General features: G+C 44.8%; 1 protein-coding gene across 1 annotated transcript in view; it reads left to right on the forward strand.

The window, feature by feature from the left end:
- Positions 1–21,039, forward strand: part of LOC137521025 (uncharacterized) — a 165,558-nt gene that overhangs the window by 89,840 nt on the left and 54,679 nt on the right. Inside the window, exons 2-3 of the mRNA XM_068239740.1 lie at positions 11,142–11,260; positions 14,556–14,599. Of these exons, the coding sequence (XP_068095841.1) occupies positions 11,212–11,260; positions 14,556–14,599 (93 nt within the window). The 5' untranslated portion in view covers positions 11,142–11,211. The remainder of the gene's footprint in view (positions 1–11,141; positions 11,261–14,555; positions 14,600–21,039) is intronic.

The raw sequence follows: 21,039 nt of genomic DNA on the forward strand, positions 1-21,039 counted from the left end.
CCTGCTGGGATAGATGTATATGCAGTGTTTGCGATATACATCTATCTATAGTTAGTATTTGATTATATTTATTATCTTCTCCTGTGTATGACTCTGGCTCATTTCTGACTACCCTTCTGCTTTATGCTTCTGTACCTTAGCCCATCTGATCTTGTTGCCGACCTCTGCCTATTTAACATTCTTGTCTTTGCCTGCCGATTTTGTACCTTATCTGCCCGTCTGTTACCGACTCGATTTGTCTGACATCTCTACTCTCACCAGGGAGCCCTTGTCTCTAGAGAGCGGCTCTGTACTGTTAGTACCCACCAGCTCCTCTGGTGAGGTGTTGCTAAATCTATCAGTACTTACTGTTGCACCAAACACATTACACTGTTATCCAGTATCTCTTCTGTTGCTGGCTATACTTGTATTATTGGTGATTCTGCAGATCACCACATAATCAGGTATAGCGTCTGGATTATTGGTGATTCTGCAGATCACCTAATAACCAGACATCTGTATTGCCTACACCAATCGTTACATAACAGCAGACCGGCATGTCTATGGACGCACTGTGTAGCCAAGTTGAGGCTTTGACCACGGCGGTGAACAATTTAACCGAAACGGTCAATACTCAACAGGCCCAGATCACCCAGCTGTCTGAGGTTGTACGGACCCTTCAGACTTCGGCCGCACCAGTGCAGTCCCCTCAAATCATTGAGCCTAGAATGCTCATGGCAGAAAAATTCTCGGGGCATAAGTCTGTTTTTTAAAATTTCAAGAACCGCTGCCTTTCTTATTTTGAAATAAGACCTATTTCATCAGGTTCTGAGAGCCAGAGGGTGACCTTTATTAAAACGTTATTAACAGGGGATTCACAGTCATGGGCTTGCAGTCTTCCTAATGGTCATGAGGCTCTGCCCTCAGTACAGAAATTTTTTGAAACTATGGCGATAATCTACGATGATCCGGATATCGCAGTTACTGCTGAGAGGAAACTTAAGATCCTCCGGCAGGGGCACAATACAGTGGAGTACAACAGACAAAACAGACAAAATACAGTGGAGACCTATGCCGCTGAATTCAGGAGGTGGGCAGTGTCGGCCAGGTGGGGGCAGTTTGCTTTGCTGGATTGTTTTTTAACCGGCTCATCTGATCCAGTGTCTGATATAATGCTCGGCCACCCAGAGCCTAAAACCGTGGATGAGGCTATAGCACTGGCGGTTAAAATGGATCGCTGCATCCGGTACCAAAGGCAAACCCGGGGTAAACTTTCTGTTAAAACTGTTCCCTTCTCCTTTTCCCCGCCTGCTCCTCCTCCGGATGAACCGATGCAGATCGGTCACTCCAGATTGTCTGAGTTGGAGAAAACCCGGAGACGAAAAGAGGCCCTCTGTCTATACTGTGCAGAAAAGGGACATTTACTTCAGAACTGTCCTAAGAAGTCGGAAAACTCTGCCGCCTAGGTGTAGCTAGAGGTACTACCCTAGGCGAGCCTGTGTTACCTCTATCTGATAAATGCTTATTGCTCCCTTGTTCTATTACCTGGGAAGACCAAGTTTTGTCTACCCAGGCATTTATAGACTCGGGTTTCGAGGCCAATTTTATTGATGCAGATTTTGTTAAGAAATGGGGGATACCCCTGATCCCTTTAGACACGCAAATTTTTGTTACGGCAGTAGATGACTCCCCACTGCACGGTAGACAGGCTCTCTCATGGACTCCGGTTCTCTTGTGTCATGTGGGGGTGTTGCACAAAGAGAGGTTACAATTTTTTGTACTTAGGATGGCCTCCTCTACTGTAATCCTTGGTATGCCGTGGTTAAAAAAACACTCTCCTCAGATTGACTGGAGTTCCGGCCTCACCGGAGTTTTGACTGCCCCATTGAACTAAGACCAGTTTGTATGCCCCCCAGAGGTCATCTGTACAATCTCTCTGGTCCTAAAAAACTCGCCATGCAGGATTACATTAGTGAGAATTTGGCTAAGGGATTTATTCGTCCTTCTAAGTCTCCGGCCGGAGCAGGTTTCTTTTTTGTTCAGAAGAAGGACGGTGGGCTTCGCCCGTGTATCGATTACAGGGAGTTGAATAAAATAACCATAAAAAACGTTATCCACTTCCTTTAATTGACGATTTGTTTTCCCAAATCACTGATGCTGGGATCTTCTCTAAGCTAGATCTGAGAGGGGAATACAACCTGGTACGCATCAGGGAGGGTGATGAGTGGAACACGGCCTTTAACACGTCCGATGGGCACTACGAATACCTAGTCATGCCCTTCGGGCTGTGCAACGCCCCTCCCGTCTTTCAGGAGCTTGTTAATGAGGTATTTAGAGAAGTTCTGGGGTGCTTTGTTTTAGTTTATCTCGAAGACATTTTAATTTACTCGCAGAATTAATCAGAACACAGGAAGCATGTGAAATTTGTTTTGGAGAAACTCAGGCAGAAGTGTCTGTACGCAAAACTCAAAAAATGTCTTTTTGAAGTGTCTGAGGTTCCTTTTTTGGGATATATCATCTCTACTTCCGGTCTCTCCATGGACTCCAAGAAGGTGTCTGCCATTCTGGAGTGGCCACAGCCCGCAGGGCTGAAGGCACTCCAGAGATTTCTGGGTTTCGCCAACTATTATAGGAAATTTATTAAAGGATTCTCCTTGGTAGTGTCACCCCTCACTGACCTCACCAAAAAGGGGGCGGACACTTATAACTGGTCAGAAGAAGCGCATTCTGCCTTCTCTACTCTGAAGAGTTTGTTTTGCTCCGCCCCTATTCTACGACATGTGGATGTCACTTGTCCTTTTATTGTGAAAGTGGATGCATCGGAGATAGGGGTTGGGGCTGTGCTGTCTCAGCACTCTGGCTTCCAAGGCAGATTGCATCCCTGTGCCTTTTTTCATGTAAGTTCTCTCTGGCCGAGAGAAATTACGATATTGGGAATCGTCAATTACTGGCCATTAAACTTGCATTCGAGGAGTGGCGTCATTGGCTCGAAGGAGCAGAACATGTGATCATGGTCTATACCGACCATAAAAATTTAGAATACATTGAGGGGGCCAAGAGGCTCAGTCCCCGACAAGCTCGCTGGTCGTTATTCTTTTCGAGATTCAGCTTCATAATTACCTATAAGCCTGGAAGCAGGAACATTAAGGCAGATGCTTTGAGCCTGAGTCAGTACTGGCCCCAACTCCCGAAAACATCCTGCCCGAGAAGGTTGTCGTAGCAGTCACAGAAACATGGGAAGACTGGTCTCTCACGTTAAGACCTTATCAACTAGACGTCCCCGAGGGGAAACCTTTGGGGGGTTTTGTTCGTACCATTGCATTTACGGTTACAGATCTTACAGTTGTTTCACACCCACAAAAATGCAGGTCACCCAGGGGTGGCTAGGACACAGGAATTACTGGCTAGATGTTTTTGGTGGCCATCTCTACCCCTAGACTGTACCGAATTTGTAAGAGACTGCTCGGTTTGTGCTAGGAGCAAACCATCGAGACACTTCAGTCTTTACCTATGCCTGAGGAGCCTTAGACCCACTTGTCTATGGACTTTGTGGGTGAACTCCCCAAGTCCGAAGGAAAGACGGTCATCTGGGTGGTAGTCGACAGGTTCAGCAAGATGGCTCTTTTTTTTTCCCCTAGACGGACTCCCCTCTGCTCAAGAGCTGGCAGATCTCTTCATTCAGCACATTTTCCGATTACATGGCATTCCGGAAAATGTGGTGTCAGATAGGGGAGTCCAGTTCGTGTCTAGGTTCTGGCGAGCTTTTTGTCATCACTTGGGTATGAATCTGTCGTTTTCGTCTGGCTACCACCCACAGACCAATGGTCAGACTGAAAGGGTTAATCAGTCATTGGAACAATTCCTGAGGTGCTATGTGGCTGATGCTCAGTTGGAATGGGCAAAGTTCTTGCCGTTCGCAGAATTTGCACACAACAATTTGAAGAGCACTTCTTCTGGCTTTTCACCCTTCCAGGTGGTCTCGGGGAGATCCCCCAAGTTCTCCCCATTGCCAGTAGTGTCTTCTCCTTTTCCTGCTCTGGAGGTTTGGCAGGGATCATTAAAGGAAATTTGGTCAATGGTCAAAAATAATCTGGAAAGGGCTTTCCAGACTCAGAGGAAGCAGGCAGATAGGAAACGGTCACCGGAATGGGAATTTGTACCTGGGGACATGGTATGGGTTTCAACTCGGCATCTGGCCCTGAAGCAACCCTCGGCTAAATTAGGCCCCAGATTTATTGGCCCATACCCTGTTTCCAAAAAGATCAATGATGTGACTTATGTGATCACACTGCCATCCAGTATGAGAGGTGTGAAGTCTTTTCATGTGTCTTTGTTAAAGCCGGCTGTGCATGTGGATTCCTCTCCCCCACCCCGGTGGTGATTGACAGAGAACCTGAGCTTGAGATTGAATGGATCTTGGATTCGTGGTGGGTACGCAATTCAGTTCAGTACCTGATTCATTTGAAGGGGTACGGGCCTGAGGAGAGATCTTGGGTGCCGGGTCATCGTATGCATGCTGAGGAGTTGAGGCAGGAGTTTCATAAATTGCTTCCTGAGAAGCCATGCAGGACCTGTCCGGAGTCCACGCCTCAAGGAGGGGGGGGGGGGGGTACTGTAACAAACATTAGCGGGTCTGTCTTCTGCCCACAAGGTCGCATTAGCGCGGGCGCGCGCGCATCGTCACAATCTTTATACGGGCAAGAGGCGTGTCAGCTGACCTATGGGTCGGCTGACATCAGAGGACGCGCCCGCCTGTTCTGATTGGCTGGTGTCGTGGGGGGCCGGGGGCGTGCCTCAGGGTATCCTCGGCCTCTTAAGCATGGAGGCTTCATTCGCAACTTGTCTGCTGTTGCGAATACTTCGTGTTAGCGCTCAGACCTAGTCAGGTTCCTGCTGGGATAGATGTATATGCAGTGTTTGCGATATACATCTATCTATAGTTAGTATTTGATTGTATTTATTATCTTCTCCTGTGCATGACTGGCTCGTTTCTGACTACCCTTCTGGTTTACACTTCTGTACCTTAGCCCATCTGATCTTGTTGCCAACCTCTGCCTATTTAACCTTCTTGTCTTTGCCTGCCGATTTTGTACCTTATCTGCCCGTTTGTTACCGACTCGATTTGTCTGACCTCTCTACTCTCACCAGGGAGCCCTTGTCTCTGGTGAGGGGCTCTGTACTGTTAGTACCCACCAGCTCCTCTGGTGAGGTGTTGCTAAATCTATCAGTACTTACTGTTGCACCAAGCACATTACACTGTTATCTAGTATCTCTTCTGTTGCTGGCTATACTTGTATTATTGGTGATTCTGCAGATCACCTAATAACTAGACATCTGTATTGCCTACACCAATCGTTACAAACATACTACACCAGTTGGGCTCCTGCTTTTTGTCTCCTGTATTTTTTGCCTATGGGGTTGTGACACACCTCCCACTCTGCTTCTAATGATATGGATATATGCAAATCCACTAAAATCTTCCAAAGCTTGCTTACACACAGGGGCATAACTAGACTTAACCACTTAAGGACCAGGGGATTTTTCAGTGATCGGTGCTGCGTGGGCTCTACAGCCCGCAGCACCGATCAGGAGTGCAGCAGGGCGATCAGACTACCCCCCTTTTTTCCTCACTAGGGAGATGTCCTGCTGGGGGGGTCTGATCGCCACTGGCTGCATTTGCTTAGTGGGGGGGGCTCTTCAAAGCCCCCCTCCGCAGCGTTCTGCGCCCTCTCGCCCGTTCCCTCTCTCTCCCTTCCCCTCTGAGCGGCGCAGGACGGATATCCGCCCTGCGCCTGATAGGATAGGCTCTCAGCCTATCAGATGTCGGCGATCCCCGGCCAATCAGAGGCCGGGGATCATCAGCACCGTATTGATGTAAACAGCAGGGATTTCTTCCCCGCGTGTTTACATTATGCGTGCGAGCCGCGATCGGCGGCTCGCACATTGTTCACGGAGGCAGCCTCCGTGAACTGGCATGGAAAGGCCGCTCGATCGAGCGGCCGTTTCCATGCTATACCACTAACGACCCGCCGACGCCTATCGGCGTTAGCTGGTCGTTAAGTGGTTAATAGGGCCCGCCCCCTTGCAAAATGTGATCGGGAGCTGGCGAAAGGCTGTGAAGCAATGTCTTGAAGCAGAAAAAAAATTACACATGCTCCCGCGCTTGGTTTTAGTGAGCAAGCATTGCTAATTGGTTGGGTAGAGGGAGAAGGAGGGGTCCCTAATGCCTCTGGGCCCCCGTGATGGCAGAGTTCGCAGGGGTGATTGGTATGCCCATGCTTACACAATATGGATAATTAGATGTGTGGAGAACCAGGCATGCACTGGACTACCATTTTCAGAATAGATTACATTTTGAATACTCCTCCATTATTAACGTCTCTCGCTGAAGCCAATATGTGGGGTGACCAATGTGTCCCATTACATTTAACCTGTAATCCCCGAGTACCATCTGTTTGGAAATCGAATGATAGTCTATTGTTAGATAATTCCATTGCTCAAGAAATTATGGACAGTATAACCATTTTTTTAATCCACGAGGGCTTAGTGACTTCTTATGACACGGTATGGGAAGCCCAGAAATCATTTATTAGGGTCAAATTGATAGCTATAGCTAGTAATAAGAATTGTGGCTGGATAGTGTACTGGTTAGGGCGCTGCCTTTGACATTGGAGACTAGGGTTTGAATCCTGGTTAGGGTTAGTACCTATTCAGTAAGAAGTTCAAGGCAAGACTCCCTAACACTGCGGGGTGGCCCCTTCAGCACGTCCCAGTGGCTGCAGCACTTGAGCGTTTGAGTCTGATAGGAGAAAAGCGCTATACAAATGTTTGAATGATTACAATTATCTGATGATTATTATTATTCAATGAACTGATGAACTTTTACAGCAGTTAATGAAATTGAAGTAGACTCATCAGAAACTAAGAAACATCTTTCTGCAGCATTATATACGCAAATGGGTAAAGTCCACAGACAATTATAACCACAATAAAATAAGTCGTTCTGTTACCACCCCTCAATGCAGTACCAAAAAAGTCCACTAAAAAAACCACAGAGCTTTATATGAAGAAATTCCATTTTATTCTTCAAGTCACAGATCTTCTAAGTTGCGGAAATAGCATGCAGACACAATTTTCAGGATTCCAAATCACAAAAGAAACTGCCTAACATGTTTCAAGGCCAAAAGCCACTTCCTCAGAGGCACACAGTATACAAACACATCAGCTGCAGGACAAAGGAAATGTACCACTGCAATTTGTAGTGAAGGCAGAAAAGGCGCTCTATGACAATTTCATGCGCATACAAACACATTGGCTGCAGGACAAAGGAAATGTTCCACTGCAATCTGTAGTTAAGAAAGAAAAGGCGCTGTACGACGATTCCATATGTGTGCGTACATGTAAAACAAAGAGATGGCTAGTGAGGGAATCTGGGGACTCTCAAAGCATTGAAGGCAAACAAGGCACCAGGACCTGACGGCTTTACCATAGCTTACTAGAGAAAATACCGATATTTGTTGGCCCCTAAAATGATTACACCCTTAAATCACTTGAGATTCACTTTAAATTGTTTCAGAGTCCATCCCTACCACTATGCTTCAATCCCATATGGTTGTCGTACCTAAGCTAGACAAGGATCATTTGGACTTTAAAAATTAGGCGCCAATTTCTCTGCCAAATGCACATCTGAAAATCTTTACTGAGACAATAGCTAACAAGATTTCCCAGCTAATTCCTTAATTGGTTTATTCAGACCAAGTAGGATTTATCAATGGGTGATACCCTGGGGACAATGAATGACCACAATTCTGGTAGCTATGTGAGGTAAATATTTTTTGTCAGTAAAATACCTCCTGCGGTATTTTCTTCTTTTTTTAGCAATTCTGAAAGCTTTTTCTGCATTTCCAAACATGTGATAAAACATGGAAAATAAATAATAGCCGTCTTAAATTGTTTTTTTTTTGGGAGGGGGAGGTGCATTTGATTATGTAGCAATCTACGTAAAGTATATCTATAGGCATCCTATATATATATATATATATATATATATATATATATATATATAAATATATATATATATATATATATATATAGTAAATATTTGGAGTTTTATTTCTACAATTCTTTTCTATTATACAGCCTGAATAGGAACTCCACTAAAACAGCAATAGGAACGCCACTAAAAACTGCAAGATGCACACAAATTGACTTTTCCGCCAGGTACAGGCAAATCTTAAACTGATTAGTAAATTATGTGCCAGCATGCCCCTAATTTTCATGAGAATAGAATTTTTTAGTAAAATAAGTGCAAATTACCGTGTAATTTACCGCATATGGCAATTCTTGAATACATTTACCTCATGAGGTAAAACATAACTAAAACCTACCAGAATTGCTAAATGTCATTCCCTCATGAGGTAAATTACTGTACATGAGGTAATTTGTTTAAAAACCCTAAGGCCCGGTTCGCATTAGAAAATATGAGCCAAACGGATCCGGTGAGCGGATCCGGTCTCCGCTTCACCGGATCTGGATGGCTCTGTGCACATTGGCAAACGGATTGTGTTTGTCAGCAAATACATACCCAACGACAGTGGCAGAGGCTTCCTCTTCTTGCGCTGTGATTACACAGCATGTGATGTGACTAGTCACATGACACGTCATGTAGTCACATAACACGGAAGAAGACGGAAGCCTCTACCGCCAGCGTTTAAGTATGTATTTAAGGCCCAGTTACCCTCGCTCACCCGCCCGCCTGGCTGCTGCACCCTTCCTCACCCTCCCACCACTCAGGTTCGCATCCCCACATCCCCTCATCCCCCATGGAACGGTCCGTTTTTTCACTAGTGTGAAGAAACGTTCCATTTTCCATTGCCCTAATGCAGCAGCATTTTTTGTCCGGTTCCATTCCGTTGGGCAAAACAGTCTGGAAAATTAGGGCTTGCTGCACTTTTTTGGCCCAGGGAACGGTATGTATCTGTACCAGTCCAATAGCTTAAAGAGACTCCGTAACAAAAATTGCATCCTGTTTTTTATCATTCTACAAGTTCAAAAAGCTATTCTAATGTGTTCTGGCTAACTGCAGCACTTTATACTATCACTGTCTCTGTAATAAATCAATGTATCTTTCCCCTGTCAGACTTGTCGGCCTGTGTCTGGAAGGCTGCCAAGTTCTTCAGTGTTGTGGTTCTGCTATGAACTCCCCCTTCCAGGCCCCTCTATGCACACTGCCTGTGTGTTATTTAGGATTAGAGCAGCTTCTCTCTTCTCTCTTATCTTTTACAAGCTGGATAAATCGTCCTCTGAGCTGGCTGGGCTTTCACATACTGAAGAATTACAGACAAGGGCAAAGCTGTTTGCAAGAAGAAACAAGCAGCCTGAAACTTCAGTGCATGAGAACAGGGGGAAAGAAACACACAAATGATCTCTTGAGATTCAAAAGGAAGGCTGTATACAGCCTGCTTGTGTATGGATGTATTTTCTATGTGTGGACATACTGTACATCAACCTACTTCCTGTTTTGGTGGCCATTTTGTTTGTTTATAAACAAACTTTTTAAAACTGTTTTTAACCACTTTTAATGCGGCGAGGAGCGGCGAAATTGTGTCAGAGGGTAATAGGAGATGTCCACTAACGCACTGGTATGTTTACTTTTGTGCGATTTTAACAATACAGATTCTCTTTAACATTGGATCCTTTCACATCTGTTCCGTTTGTACAGTATACGTTCCGGTTATGTTCCGTAAAAAAACGCAGATGTGAACCGGGCCAGAATTGAGGCCAATATGTTTTAGATGCCCTATTAATTTGGTAGACCATATTTGGTAGATCATATTGATTATAAAAAGAACCCTTCAGTGTGTTTAGGGCTTAATGCAGAAAAAGCCTTTGATAGGCTAGATTGAACTTTTTCATTATAAACATTAAATTGTATGGGTTTCTCAGGGGAAGCAGGTGGTTTTGGTGCACAGCACTCAGCGCTGAAATTAGGCGCTGCTATAGCAGTAATGCTATAGTGCACGGGGCGCATAAGGCTAATTTGGGGTTCCAGTGAATAGTATTTAACGCCACCGGGGATTTGAGCAGTCATTTGGCTCCTCTGCTCCCAGCTCGGCGGCGGAGTACAAAGCTTCTAAGGTGCCTTTCTGTAGACTGTAGACCATTCCCATGCACCGCACCCCAAGGGGGGGAGGAAGGGAGGATACGTGTGTGGAGTGTTACACACAGAGAAATGCAATAGTGCTATCAGAATACAGTGAAATAATAAAGCACTGGAGTGACTGTCATGCAACTTAATGTAGCAACAGCTGTAGTGTGCACACAGCTCTGGGTGTCGGTGGGCTGTGTAGTAGCACATACAAAAAATACACAGGAGACTGATGTGCTAGCCCTCAAAAAGGCTGTTTGGGGTGCTTTCACAGCAAGTGAGGAACAAGAACACAGGCCTAGCTAATGCTTTCCCTACCTATCTGCAGCAAGTCTGACCCTACTCTCACTAACAGTCAGCAGCCAGAAGAGAATTAATCCAATATGGCCACCGCAACTGCTTTTTGATATGGGGGGGGGGGGGGGCCTAGGAGGGGGTGCTAGCTTATTGGGTGCCATGTGTCTGCTGACTGTGATGTAAGGGGTCAAAGTTTAGCTCAATGATGATGTATAGGGGCGGCTCGAACACGCCAAATGTTTGCTGTCCGCAAATGCAAACAGCGGACATTTGCAGAATACCTCTATTAGACACACCAATAAAAGGACAATGTGTTTCACGAGACCTGCCTGGTTCCTCTGGTCACTACCAGACAGTGTCTGAGCTATGTATCTATGTTTCAGAGTGAAACTGACACTTCACACTTTGACCGGCCAGATCCTGAATTGGACAACTTCGGGTTCTAGCCGTAACATATACACTATACTGATTTTCTGTTGTTATGCTGATAGAACAGTTAATTCCAGCATTCTAAGAAAACACACTGGGGACATTTACCTTGTGTACACAAAGATGATTAAGACTCATTTGGCTTAGGTCACAAAGAGGAACAAAGTAGCAGATGAGCACTGTTTTCTGAAGCACAGCCAATATTTATTTTAGTTATTATAGACTTGAAATTCCTGGAATGATAATTTTTTTAAATGATTGTCTTTGTGCCGTATGCTTATGACGTCAGCATCTTTAATAGTATAAAAATCAAACCTGGGTTTCATCAGTATCTACATCGAGACCAAACAACCTGCACTATGAAGTTCTTCATTTTCTTCATGCTGGTCGGCCTCGGCCATTGTCAAGGTAAGAAATTACTTCTTATGAATGCAAAACTGAACTAAGAATTAACTTATGAGATGAATGATTGTTAGTGTAGTATTACTGGTAAACAGATTTTGACACAATTTTATTTCCAACTGAAGGAATTTTAAGTCTCGTAGCTTCCACAAAAGAGAAAAATTTACTTTTTAAATATTTCAGCACTATCCCGTTATTAGTTTTTGTTCAGCTAGATACAAGTGTTTTCGCTTCTATTTACATTTTGGGAGAACAGCTGCTGCATTTTACCGCAATTTTACTGCCCCCATTTGTTTAGAGAAAACATTGGTTTATTGTAATGTCTCATAATTAAGAAAAATGAAAATAAGACAGTCAAACAGCAATGGAATGCAGTAACAGCTCTCCTGAAATATAGACAGAAGCCAGAACACCTCTGTTTGCCTAAAGAAACAATGCTGATAACAGGACAAGGCTGAAAATTTCAGGCTACATACACACGGGGCGTTGCGTTGTAATGCGACGTTAAAGTCACAACGCAGCATTACAACGCAAAAAAAAAGTAGGTAACGTAGATAAAGGCAGCTTTACCTTCGCATACAGTAGATACAGTAAAGCATACAGTCAATGAAAAGTATGGTTACCTGTACCTGGTAATGTGTGCGTTTACAGGTAATGCACTGCAGCAGTGTGTTACCATACAGCTAAACGGTACAATGTGATGCTAACATTGCACTGTGAGCGTCCCATAGGATTAGCATTGCAGTGCGGTAAGCTGCGTTATACCAGTTTATAATGCAGCTCCGCAACGTCCCACTGTGAATAAGCCCTCAAAACAAAAGGCAATGAATCAAGTTAGAAGAGTTTTATTAGTGCCTTGCCAGGAACTTAGACATCTTGGTATCGAGTACTGGCATATAATTACACTATAACCACATTATCCACAAGGTAACCAAGGTGAATGCCTAGGGCATGTTTGATGTCCAGTGGCCTGGCTGCTATTTCCTCTGAGCCATCGCCTCACCTTATAAAAAGTAATGATGTGAAATGGTGGGAGCCAATGCTGTTACCTCGCCTAGTGTCCGACTCTACCGTGGTAACAATTGCCTATACTCAAAATGCTGAGGAACACTGGGGCACATTTACACAGAGAGATACATAGGAAATAGGAACAAGGGTTAAGCAACTGTCCAGAGCAGCCTATTAGAATGCATGTTTCATTTAAAGAGGAACTCCAGTGAAAATAATGTAATAAAAAATAGTGCTTCATTTTTACAATAATTATGTATAAATGATTTAGCCAGTGTTTGCCCATTGTAAAATCTTTCCTCTCCCCGATTTACATTCTGACATGGATCACATGTCATGGTAACATTTTTACTGATTGCAGGTGATGTCAGTGGAAGTAGCTGCTGCTTGTTTTTTGGCAGTTGTAAACAGCTGTAAACAGCTATTTCCCACAATGCAACAAGGTTCACAGACAGGAAACTGCCAGGACCATGGTCCTCACAGTTTCCTGTGGGAGGGGTTTTACCACAATATCAGCCATACAGAGCCCCCTGATGATTTGTTTGAGAAAAGGAATAGATTTCTCATGGGAAAGGGGTTATCAGCTACTGATTTGGATGAAGTTCAATTCTTGGTTACGGTTTCTCTTTGAAGGACAACTGAAGTAAGAGGGATGTGGAGGCTGCCATGTTTGTTTCCTTTTAAACAATACCATTTGCCTGGCAGCCTTGCTGATCTATTTGGCTGCAGTAGTGTCTAAATAACACCAGACACAAGCATGCAGCTAATCTTATAATATCAGAAACACCTGATCTGTATATGCTTGTTCAGGGTCTATGGCTAAAAGTATTAGAGAGAATCTGTATTGTTAAAATCGCACAAAAGTAAACATACCAGTGCGTTAGGGGACATCTCCTATTACCCTCTGTCACAATTTCGCCGCTCCTCGCCGCATTAAAAGTGGTTAAAAACAGTTTTTAAAAGTTTGTTTATAAACAAACAAAATGGCCACCAAAACAGGAAGTAGGTTGATGTACAGCATGTCCACACATAGAAAATACATCCATACACAAGCAGGCTGTATACACCCTTCCTTTTGTATCTCAAGAGATCATTTGTGTGTTTCTTTCTCCCTGCAGTTCTCATGCACTGAAGTTTCAGGCTGCTCTTTTCTTCTTGCAAACAGCTTTGCCCTTGTCTGTAATTCTTCAGTATGTGAAAGCCCAGCCAGTTCAGAGGACGATTTATCCAGCTTGTAAAAGATAAGAGAGAAGAGAGAAGCTGCCATAATCTAAATAATACACAGGCAGTGTGCATAGAGTTGCCTGGAAGGGGGAATTCATAGCAGAACCACAACACTGAAGAACTTGGCAGCCTTCCAGACACAGGCTGACAAGTCTGACAAGGGAAAGATGCATTGATTTATTACAGAGACTGTTATAGTACAAAGTGCTGCAGTAAGCCAGAACACATTAGCATAGCTTTTGGAACTTGTAGGATGATAAAAAACAGGATGCAATTTTTGTTACGGAGTCTCTTTAAAGGCAAAGGATCAGTAGGACAGCCAGGCAACTGGTATTGTGACGTTTAAAATAAATATGACAGCCAGCCAGGCAACTGGTATTGTAAGAAAATAAATATGGCAGCCTCCATATCCCTCTTCCTTCAGTTGTCCTTGAAACAGATTGAAACCTTCTTAGCTGCTCTCATTTTTACTCCAGTCTTCTTTCAGCTTGTCTTTCAATAGCCACCCCATAGTTCTTTCAGTTTAGTTCGACTTTTAATTCACTTGAGTTTTCCATAGCATAGAACATAAAAATCCATTTGTTTTAATCATCCTTATGTTCCACACATATCTTCCAGCAGTTTGCTCTGAGGCTAGACTATGTGTAAGACTAGTAAGGCTGCATTCACAATGGTGCGTTGCAGTGCATTGTAATGGAGCCTATTTATTGCACAGCAAAACCCCGCAATTGAAAGTCTATGTGCAGTCTAGATCGCATCAGTTGCAAGGTGATCCTACAGAGTCCAGTATCCCAACGCAATGCATGCAGTGCATTACCGCATAATGTGAGCATTTAAAGTAGCAGTGAAGCATACTTTTTATGTTCTGTATGCTTCACTGTATGCATCCCACCGTATGCATAACATGCAATGCAACTGTTCCCTGTTGTGATCCTGCTTTTGCATGCTACGCACTGAACCCCCATTGTGAACATAGCCTTACAGTATGAAAACCAGCTTAGTGTGACAAGCATGGTGTCATGCCAATCATGATCTATACTGAATACTCTCCAATATATTATTTTGATAGGTGATGTACCACAAGCCGTGAAGTGTACCTTGGATTTGCTTGCGGTAAGAATTTCTGCTTTTTATACAACATATGTAATTGCTGGAGAAAGATGATAGATAGATAGATAGATAGATAGATAGATAGATAGATAGATAGATAGATAGATAGATAGAATGAGAATGATACCGTTTAGTCTACAATCTGTTAATAACCAGAGAGGCAGTTCACACATTGGGATTTTTGTCTAGTCTGTAAACATTTTCATGTTGATAAACTCAGCCGCTGTCTGGATACAGATAGTTGTTATTAAAGGAAACCTGAAGTGAGAGGGATATGGAGGCTGACATATTTATTGAAAGGAAACATGAGGTGAAAATAAATTGCAGAGATAAACAATTGTATTTTTCCTCCTGCGCATAAAATTTACTTTTTTAGTTGTCCCACCGTTTTATTTTATATTTAAATGTACTTTTTAAGTTTTTACTGTTTCATAGTCTCTGCTCAATGACAAATTCATTGACGTATGAAAGAGCTAAAGTCTATGAACTACTGACCCTTTTTATCTATCCCCGTCTCTCAGAAGCCATTTACTACCAGGAACGTGTTTATAGTCGTAGTTCCTTACCAGTGAGGGATACTCTTTAGTTCGACCAGTCCAAATCCAGACAGAAACTGCCACTTGTATACACGATTTTTAACTCTTTCAGGCAGAGAAAGAAAATGAGATACAAAGCATAGTTTCTGTAGGCAGCACAGTGCCGTAGTGGTTAGCGTTCTCGCCTTGCAGCAATGGGTCCGCTGCTTGAATCCCAGCCTGGTCAACATCTGCAAGGAGTTTGTATGTTCTCCCTGTGTCTGTGTGGGTTTCCTCCGGGCACTCTGGTTTCCTACCACATCCCAGAAACATACAGATAAGTTAATTGGCTTCCTCCTAAATTGGCCCTATGATACATGCACTACACGATACTTACATAGACATATGACAATGGTAGGGACTAGATTGTGAGCCCTTCTGAGAGACAGTTAGTGACAAGAAAATATACTCTGTACAGATCTGCATAATATGTTGGCACTATATAAATACTAAAATAAATAAATAATAGTTATTTGTGTGCTTGGCACTATACTTACACATGTCTATCTCATCATGTCACATGTCACCTCATGTATCCTTTAATTATAAAAATATATATTAATACATATGTATAAAATATATTTAATTTACCTAGTGTGTCCATCTCCCTTCCCCTAAGGTTGTAAGCCTTTGGCAGGGTCCTCCCTTCCCTAATGTATTCTACATATCTTTGTGTATCCTAGAGTATTATACATATCCTCCATATAGCTCTGAAGCTGGATAAGTGTCTTCAGATCTGTATACAACTGAACAATCAATTTCCTTTGCTGGGAGGCCACTTCTGTGTCTTCTTATCAGCAAGTGCCTGCATCTAGACAATGGCTCAATGTTTTGAGTGGGAAATTCAGCCAAGCTAAAGGCCCATACACACGTCGGATTTTTCTGAACAACGGGTCGTTTGAACGTCCCGTCGTTCAGTCGTTCGCACGTCAAATCCGACGTGTGTACAGACTATCGTTCGCGTGATAAGACTGGTTTCCAGCGATCCGCCGGGCGGATCGCTGGTAACCAGTCTTATCACGCGAACGATAGTCTGTACACACGTCGGATTTGACGTGCGAACGACTGAACGACGGGACGTTCAAACGACCCGTCGTTCAGAAATATCCGACGTGTGTATGGGCCTTAAAGGCCAAACTGAAAAAAAGGAAGGCCGCAATAACAGTATATGGGGTGCTATTGTAGCTGGGAATGCGAAGAATCACTTGCGTTCCCAGGCTGTCGGCCGGTGACAGCGAAACCGGAAGTGGCCGCTGGCGGGTCCAGGAGCAATTGGAACTGTTGTTTTTTTAGATATCTCATGGCTTTATGTTATGTGTAGTGTTGGGCGAACAGTGTTCGCCACTGTTCGGGTTCTGCAGAACATCACCCTGTTCGGGTGATGTTCGAGTTCGACCGAAAACACCTGATGGTGTTCGGCCAAACCGTTCGGCCATATGGCCGAACTAAGAGCGCATGGCCGAACGTTCCCCGAACGTTCGGCTAGCGCTGTGATTGGCCGAACGGGTCACGTGGTTCGGACCCGAACGCGCCCTGATTGGCCGAACGGGTCACGTGGTTCGGGTAAATAAATACCTGATCCACATCATTTTGTCTGTGGGTTTAGCTTTGGGTAGGCAGGCAGGGTAGTTCTCTCTAGCCAGGCTAGCCAGGGTCCCCTCAGTCATTGTGTCGCTGCTGGGAACAGTAGTACACCGCTCACCCACACTATATAGCATTGTGTTTACTGCCACTCTGTGTACACCGCTCACCCACCACTGTATAGCATTGCGTTTACTGCCACTCTGTGTCTCTGCTGGGAACAGTAGTACACCGCTCACCCGCCACTGTATAGCATTGTGCTCTGTGTCGCTGCTGGGAATAGTAGTACACCGCTCACCCACCACTGTAGAGCATTGTGCTCTGTGTCGCTGCTGGGAATAGTAGTACACAGCTCACCCACCACTGTATAGCATTGTGCTCTGTGTCGCTGCTGGGAATAGTAGTACACCGCTCACCCACCACTGTATAGCATTGTGCTCTGTGTCGCTGCTGGGAACAGTAGTACACCGCTCACCCACCAATGACATTTTCCGCATTTAAAAGACATTTTTTCCTTTGAAACTTTACAATCAATTTTCTCAAAAACTATAAGCTCTTTTTCAAATATTTTTTTTCCTCTTGTACCCACTCCCAAGGTGCACATACCCTGCAAATTTGGGGTATGTAGCATGTAAGGAAGCTTTACAAAGCACGAAAGTTCGGGTCCCCATTGACTTCCATTATGTTCGGAGTTCGGCGCGAACACCCGAACATCGCGGCCATGTTCGGCGAACGTTCGCGAGCCCGAACATCCAGTTGTTCGCCCAACACTAGTTATGTGTAAACATTTACAAAGTAGATTTAATGTTTTATTGTCGCTGCCTAATGGCAGTGTCTCCCAGGGTGAAAATACATGAACTGTTGACTTTTTTTTATCTATCCCATACCTTCAAAAGTTGGTCTGTGAGGGTTACCGAAAAGGTACCAACAATAGAGAAGCTGTCACTTGCATGCCTGCACATTAATGCTTTCAGGCAGAAAAAAAAAATACAGCCTCGTTATTAACTTGTTTGGCACAGTACATACACAAGTTTATCTCATCATATCACCTCTGGTACTATTTAACTGTCCCTCAGAGGGACACACAATCTAATCCCTACCATGGTTATATGTTCATCATAGTCTAGGGTCAATTTTAGGGGAAGCCAATTAACGTATCTGTATTTTTTGGGGGATGTGGGAGGAAACCAGAGAGCCCGAAGGAAACACACACACCAGGGAGAACATACAAACTCTGTGCAGGTAGTGCCCAGGCTGGGTTTCAAACTAAGAACCCAGTGCTGCAAGGCTACACACTAAACCACCATGCTGCCCAAAACAAATATATACATAGTTTGAATTTCACATTCAATATTTTCTTCTTTTTTTTTTTTTTTTTGGTGCAGAAAATTCTAAAACCTTATCATTTTGTTATTTTCACAAACACATGCTGTGTTGTGTATGTATATGACCAATCGATATTTACAGTCCTGTGTGACTGTTTAATGACTGAGAAACCAATCAGTTTTAAGTTGTCTCCAATCAGTTGGAAGAAGAATGCACATTATGGTAAAGTCATTAGGAATCTATGATAAAAAAAATCAGCCAGATACTTACCTAAGGAGAGGAAAGGCTCTGGGTCCTATAGAATCTTCTTGCTCCTCTCCCGGTCCCACGTTCCAACGCTGGCTCCCCCGTAGCAGTATTCAACCAATTTGGTCGAATACTGTTCTCGCTGCCGCCAAAAGAGGCTTTGGAAGCAATGGTGCTCGAATGTACCCAAATTCGATTTGAGTACATCCGAATCCGGGTCCGGGTCAAATCCGGATTCGGCCGTGATCACAACCATAGAATTAGATTTGAATTTGAATTAGAGCCGTAATCACGAATTGAATCTGAATAACGAGTCGTGATCACGAATTCGAAATGGCCCTAAAGCATCTTGTTTTTTTTTTAAAGGGAAACCACAATTAAATATCTGTGGAGGTGTAATTAAAATAAAAAAAAATTGATGGAAAACTTTTTTTTTCTGTATTTGTTTGTTTATTCTTCTTTACCATCTTCACCTTCTTCTTTTTCTGCTGTCCATCTTTTTCTTCACCGTCTTCTTTTTCTTTTTCACCATCTTCTTTCTCACCAACCATCATCTTCATCATCTTCTTCTTCACTGGCATCTGGTTCTTCTTCTTCACCTGGTTTCTCTTCTAGTATTATTCTTCTTCTGGTTCATCTTCACTTGGTTTTTCACTTGGTTTTTCATCTTCTTCTTCACCTGGCAATATAACAGGCCATGGCACCTAGCGTTGGTACCACGGCTGTAATAAACACCAACAGCAGGAGGTTCGAGACAGCAATCTCGGAGCCCACACTGTGTCCAATACACAACTGGGACAGCACAGTTTTCAATCCAGACACCGCAGAATTTTTTTTTACAGCAAAATATAGCTATTGTAGTGGCGTAAAAGCTAGCGGCGCATAATTCTGTGGACCCTGGCGGTGGGAGCAAAGACAGCAGGAGGTTTAAGCAGCAGCAGGAGGAGGAGAAGGAGTGACCTGTGGCAGCATAAAATACAATAAGCCATAGCACCTAGCGGTGGTACCAACAAAATATAGCTATCATAGTGGTGAAAAAGCTAGTGGCGCATAATTCTGTGTACCCTGTCAGTGGGAGCACAGACAGCAGGAGGTTAAAGCAGCAGCATCAGGAGTAGGAGGAGGAGTGACGTGTGGCAGCAGGCACTGTAACAGGCCATGCCACCTAGTGGCGATACCACAGCACAAACAAAAAGAAACAACTGTGAGGTTCCAGGAAGTGGTCGTACAGCAGAAGTTGGATTCTCCCCACAACTCGGACAGCACAGTTTGCATCCCAGACAACTCAAACATTTTTTTTTTACACAAGAACAGTACTAGTAGCTATTTTGAGGGTGTGTAAAATAGCTAGTGGCAGCAGAGCATAACGGAGTAGACCCTGGTGGTGGTGGTGGTGGGAACACAGACAGGAGGTTTAATGCAGCAGCAGTCCGAAGGACATATATGGCAGCAGACAGCCTAGGCCATGGCACCTAGCGGTGGTACCACAGCACCTAAAGAAAAACAAGGCCAAATTAGCAGGGGACTGAATGTTGATGTTGTCAAAAAATAATTCCCAGGCACCTCATGTCCTCCTCTCGCCGACAACAGGTGCCTGGAACGTGCCTTCAATCCAGGCCTGGTTGATCTTGAGGAATGTGAGTCTGTCCATGGACTCTGGGGACAGACAAGAGCACTTCTCGGTGACCATGCCACCGGCCGCACTGAAGCACCTCTCGGACAGCACGCTGGAAGGGGGGCAAGACAGGACTTCCAGGGAGTACGGCGCCAGCTCACTCCAGATCTCCAAGCATTTGACCCAGTACTCCAAGGGGTCCACAGGCTCCTCGCTGGTGTCACGCCCGCTGAAGCACCCCATGTAGTCGGCCACCATCCGGGTCAGGCGCTGGCTGTGACTTTGAGAGGAGGATGCTGCTTCATGCACCTCCTCTCTCGGCTGCTCCACCGTAATGTAGAGTGCCTTAGTCAATGACAGCAGGTCTCCTGTGTGCCTGATGCTGCTTCTGCTGCTGGCTCCAGGCACCGGCTACTGTGCTGGCTGGACAGGGACAGAGTGGGTGGAAGGCTGGGGAAAGGCTTTCTCCAATCGCTGAACAAGTATCTGCTGCAACTCCATTGTTCGCTGTTTAGGGTCTCCAGCAGGCAGGAACTGACCCACCTTCCCCTTCAGCCGTGGGTCCAGGATCATGTTGATGCAGGCATCCTCCCGAGCACGCATCTGCTTAACCCTGGGGTCTGTGCGCAGGCACCACAGCATGTGTGCTGCCATGGGGAACAGGGTGGACTGTCCAACAGATACACCAGGGCCAGCGGCCGCAATGCTGTCCTCCTCCTCCTTTGGCCCCTGAGCCTCTTCCTCCCCTCTCCACCCTCGCACCACTGCAGCTGCACTCTGCTGTTCCCCCTCAACAGCAATGTCCAGGACCTCCAACTCCTCCTCCTCCTTCAACAAGTCAAAATCCTGCACAGAAGTGGACTGCGCAGGCGGCTGCTGTTCCAGCTGGATCAGGGCCTCCTCTCCTACTGTCCATCAGATCACTCCAGGCCCTGTCCAGCAGACAAACAAAGGGGACCCACTGGCAGAGGGATGCCTGTTCCTGGCTCACCACTAGGTTGGTTCCCTGCAGGAAGGGAGCCAACACCAAGCAGACCTGCTGCATTTGCCCCCACTGTGCGTTTGAGAGGAGCTGGAGTTTGGTGGTGCTGGTGAGAGTG

Source organism: Hyperolius riggenbachi, chromosome 6 (assembly GCF_040937935.1).
Source record: "Hyperolius riggenbachi isolate aHypRig1 chromosome 6, aHypRig1.pri, whole genome shotgun sequence".
Classification (NCBI taxonomy): Eukaryota; Metazoa; Chordata; class Amphibia; order Anura; family Hyperoliidae; genus Hyperolius; species Hyperolius riggenbachi.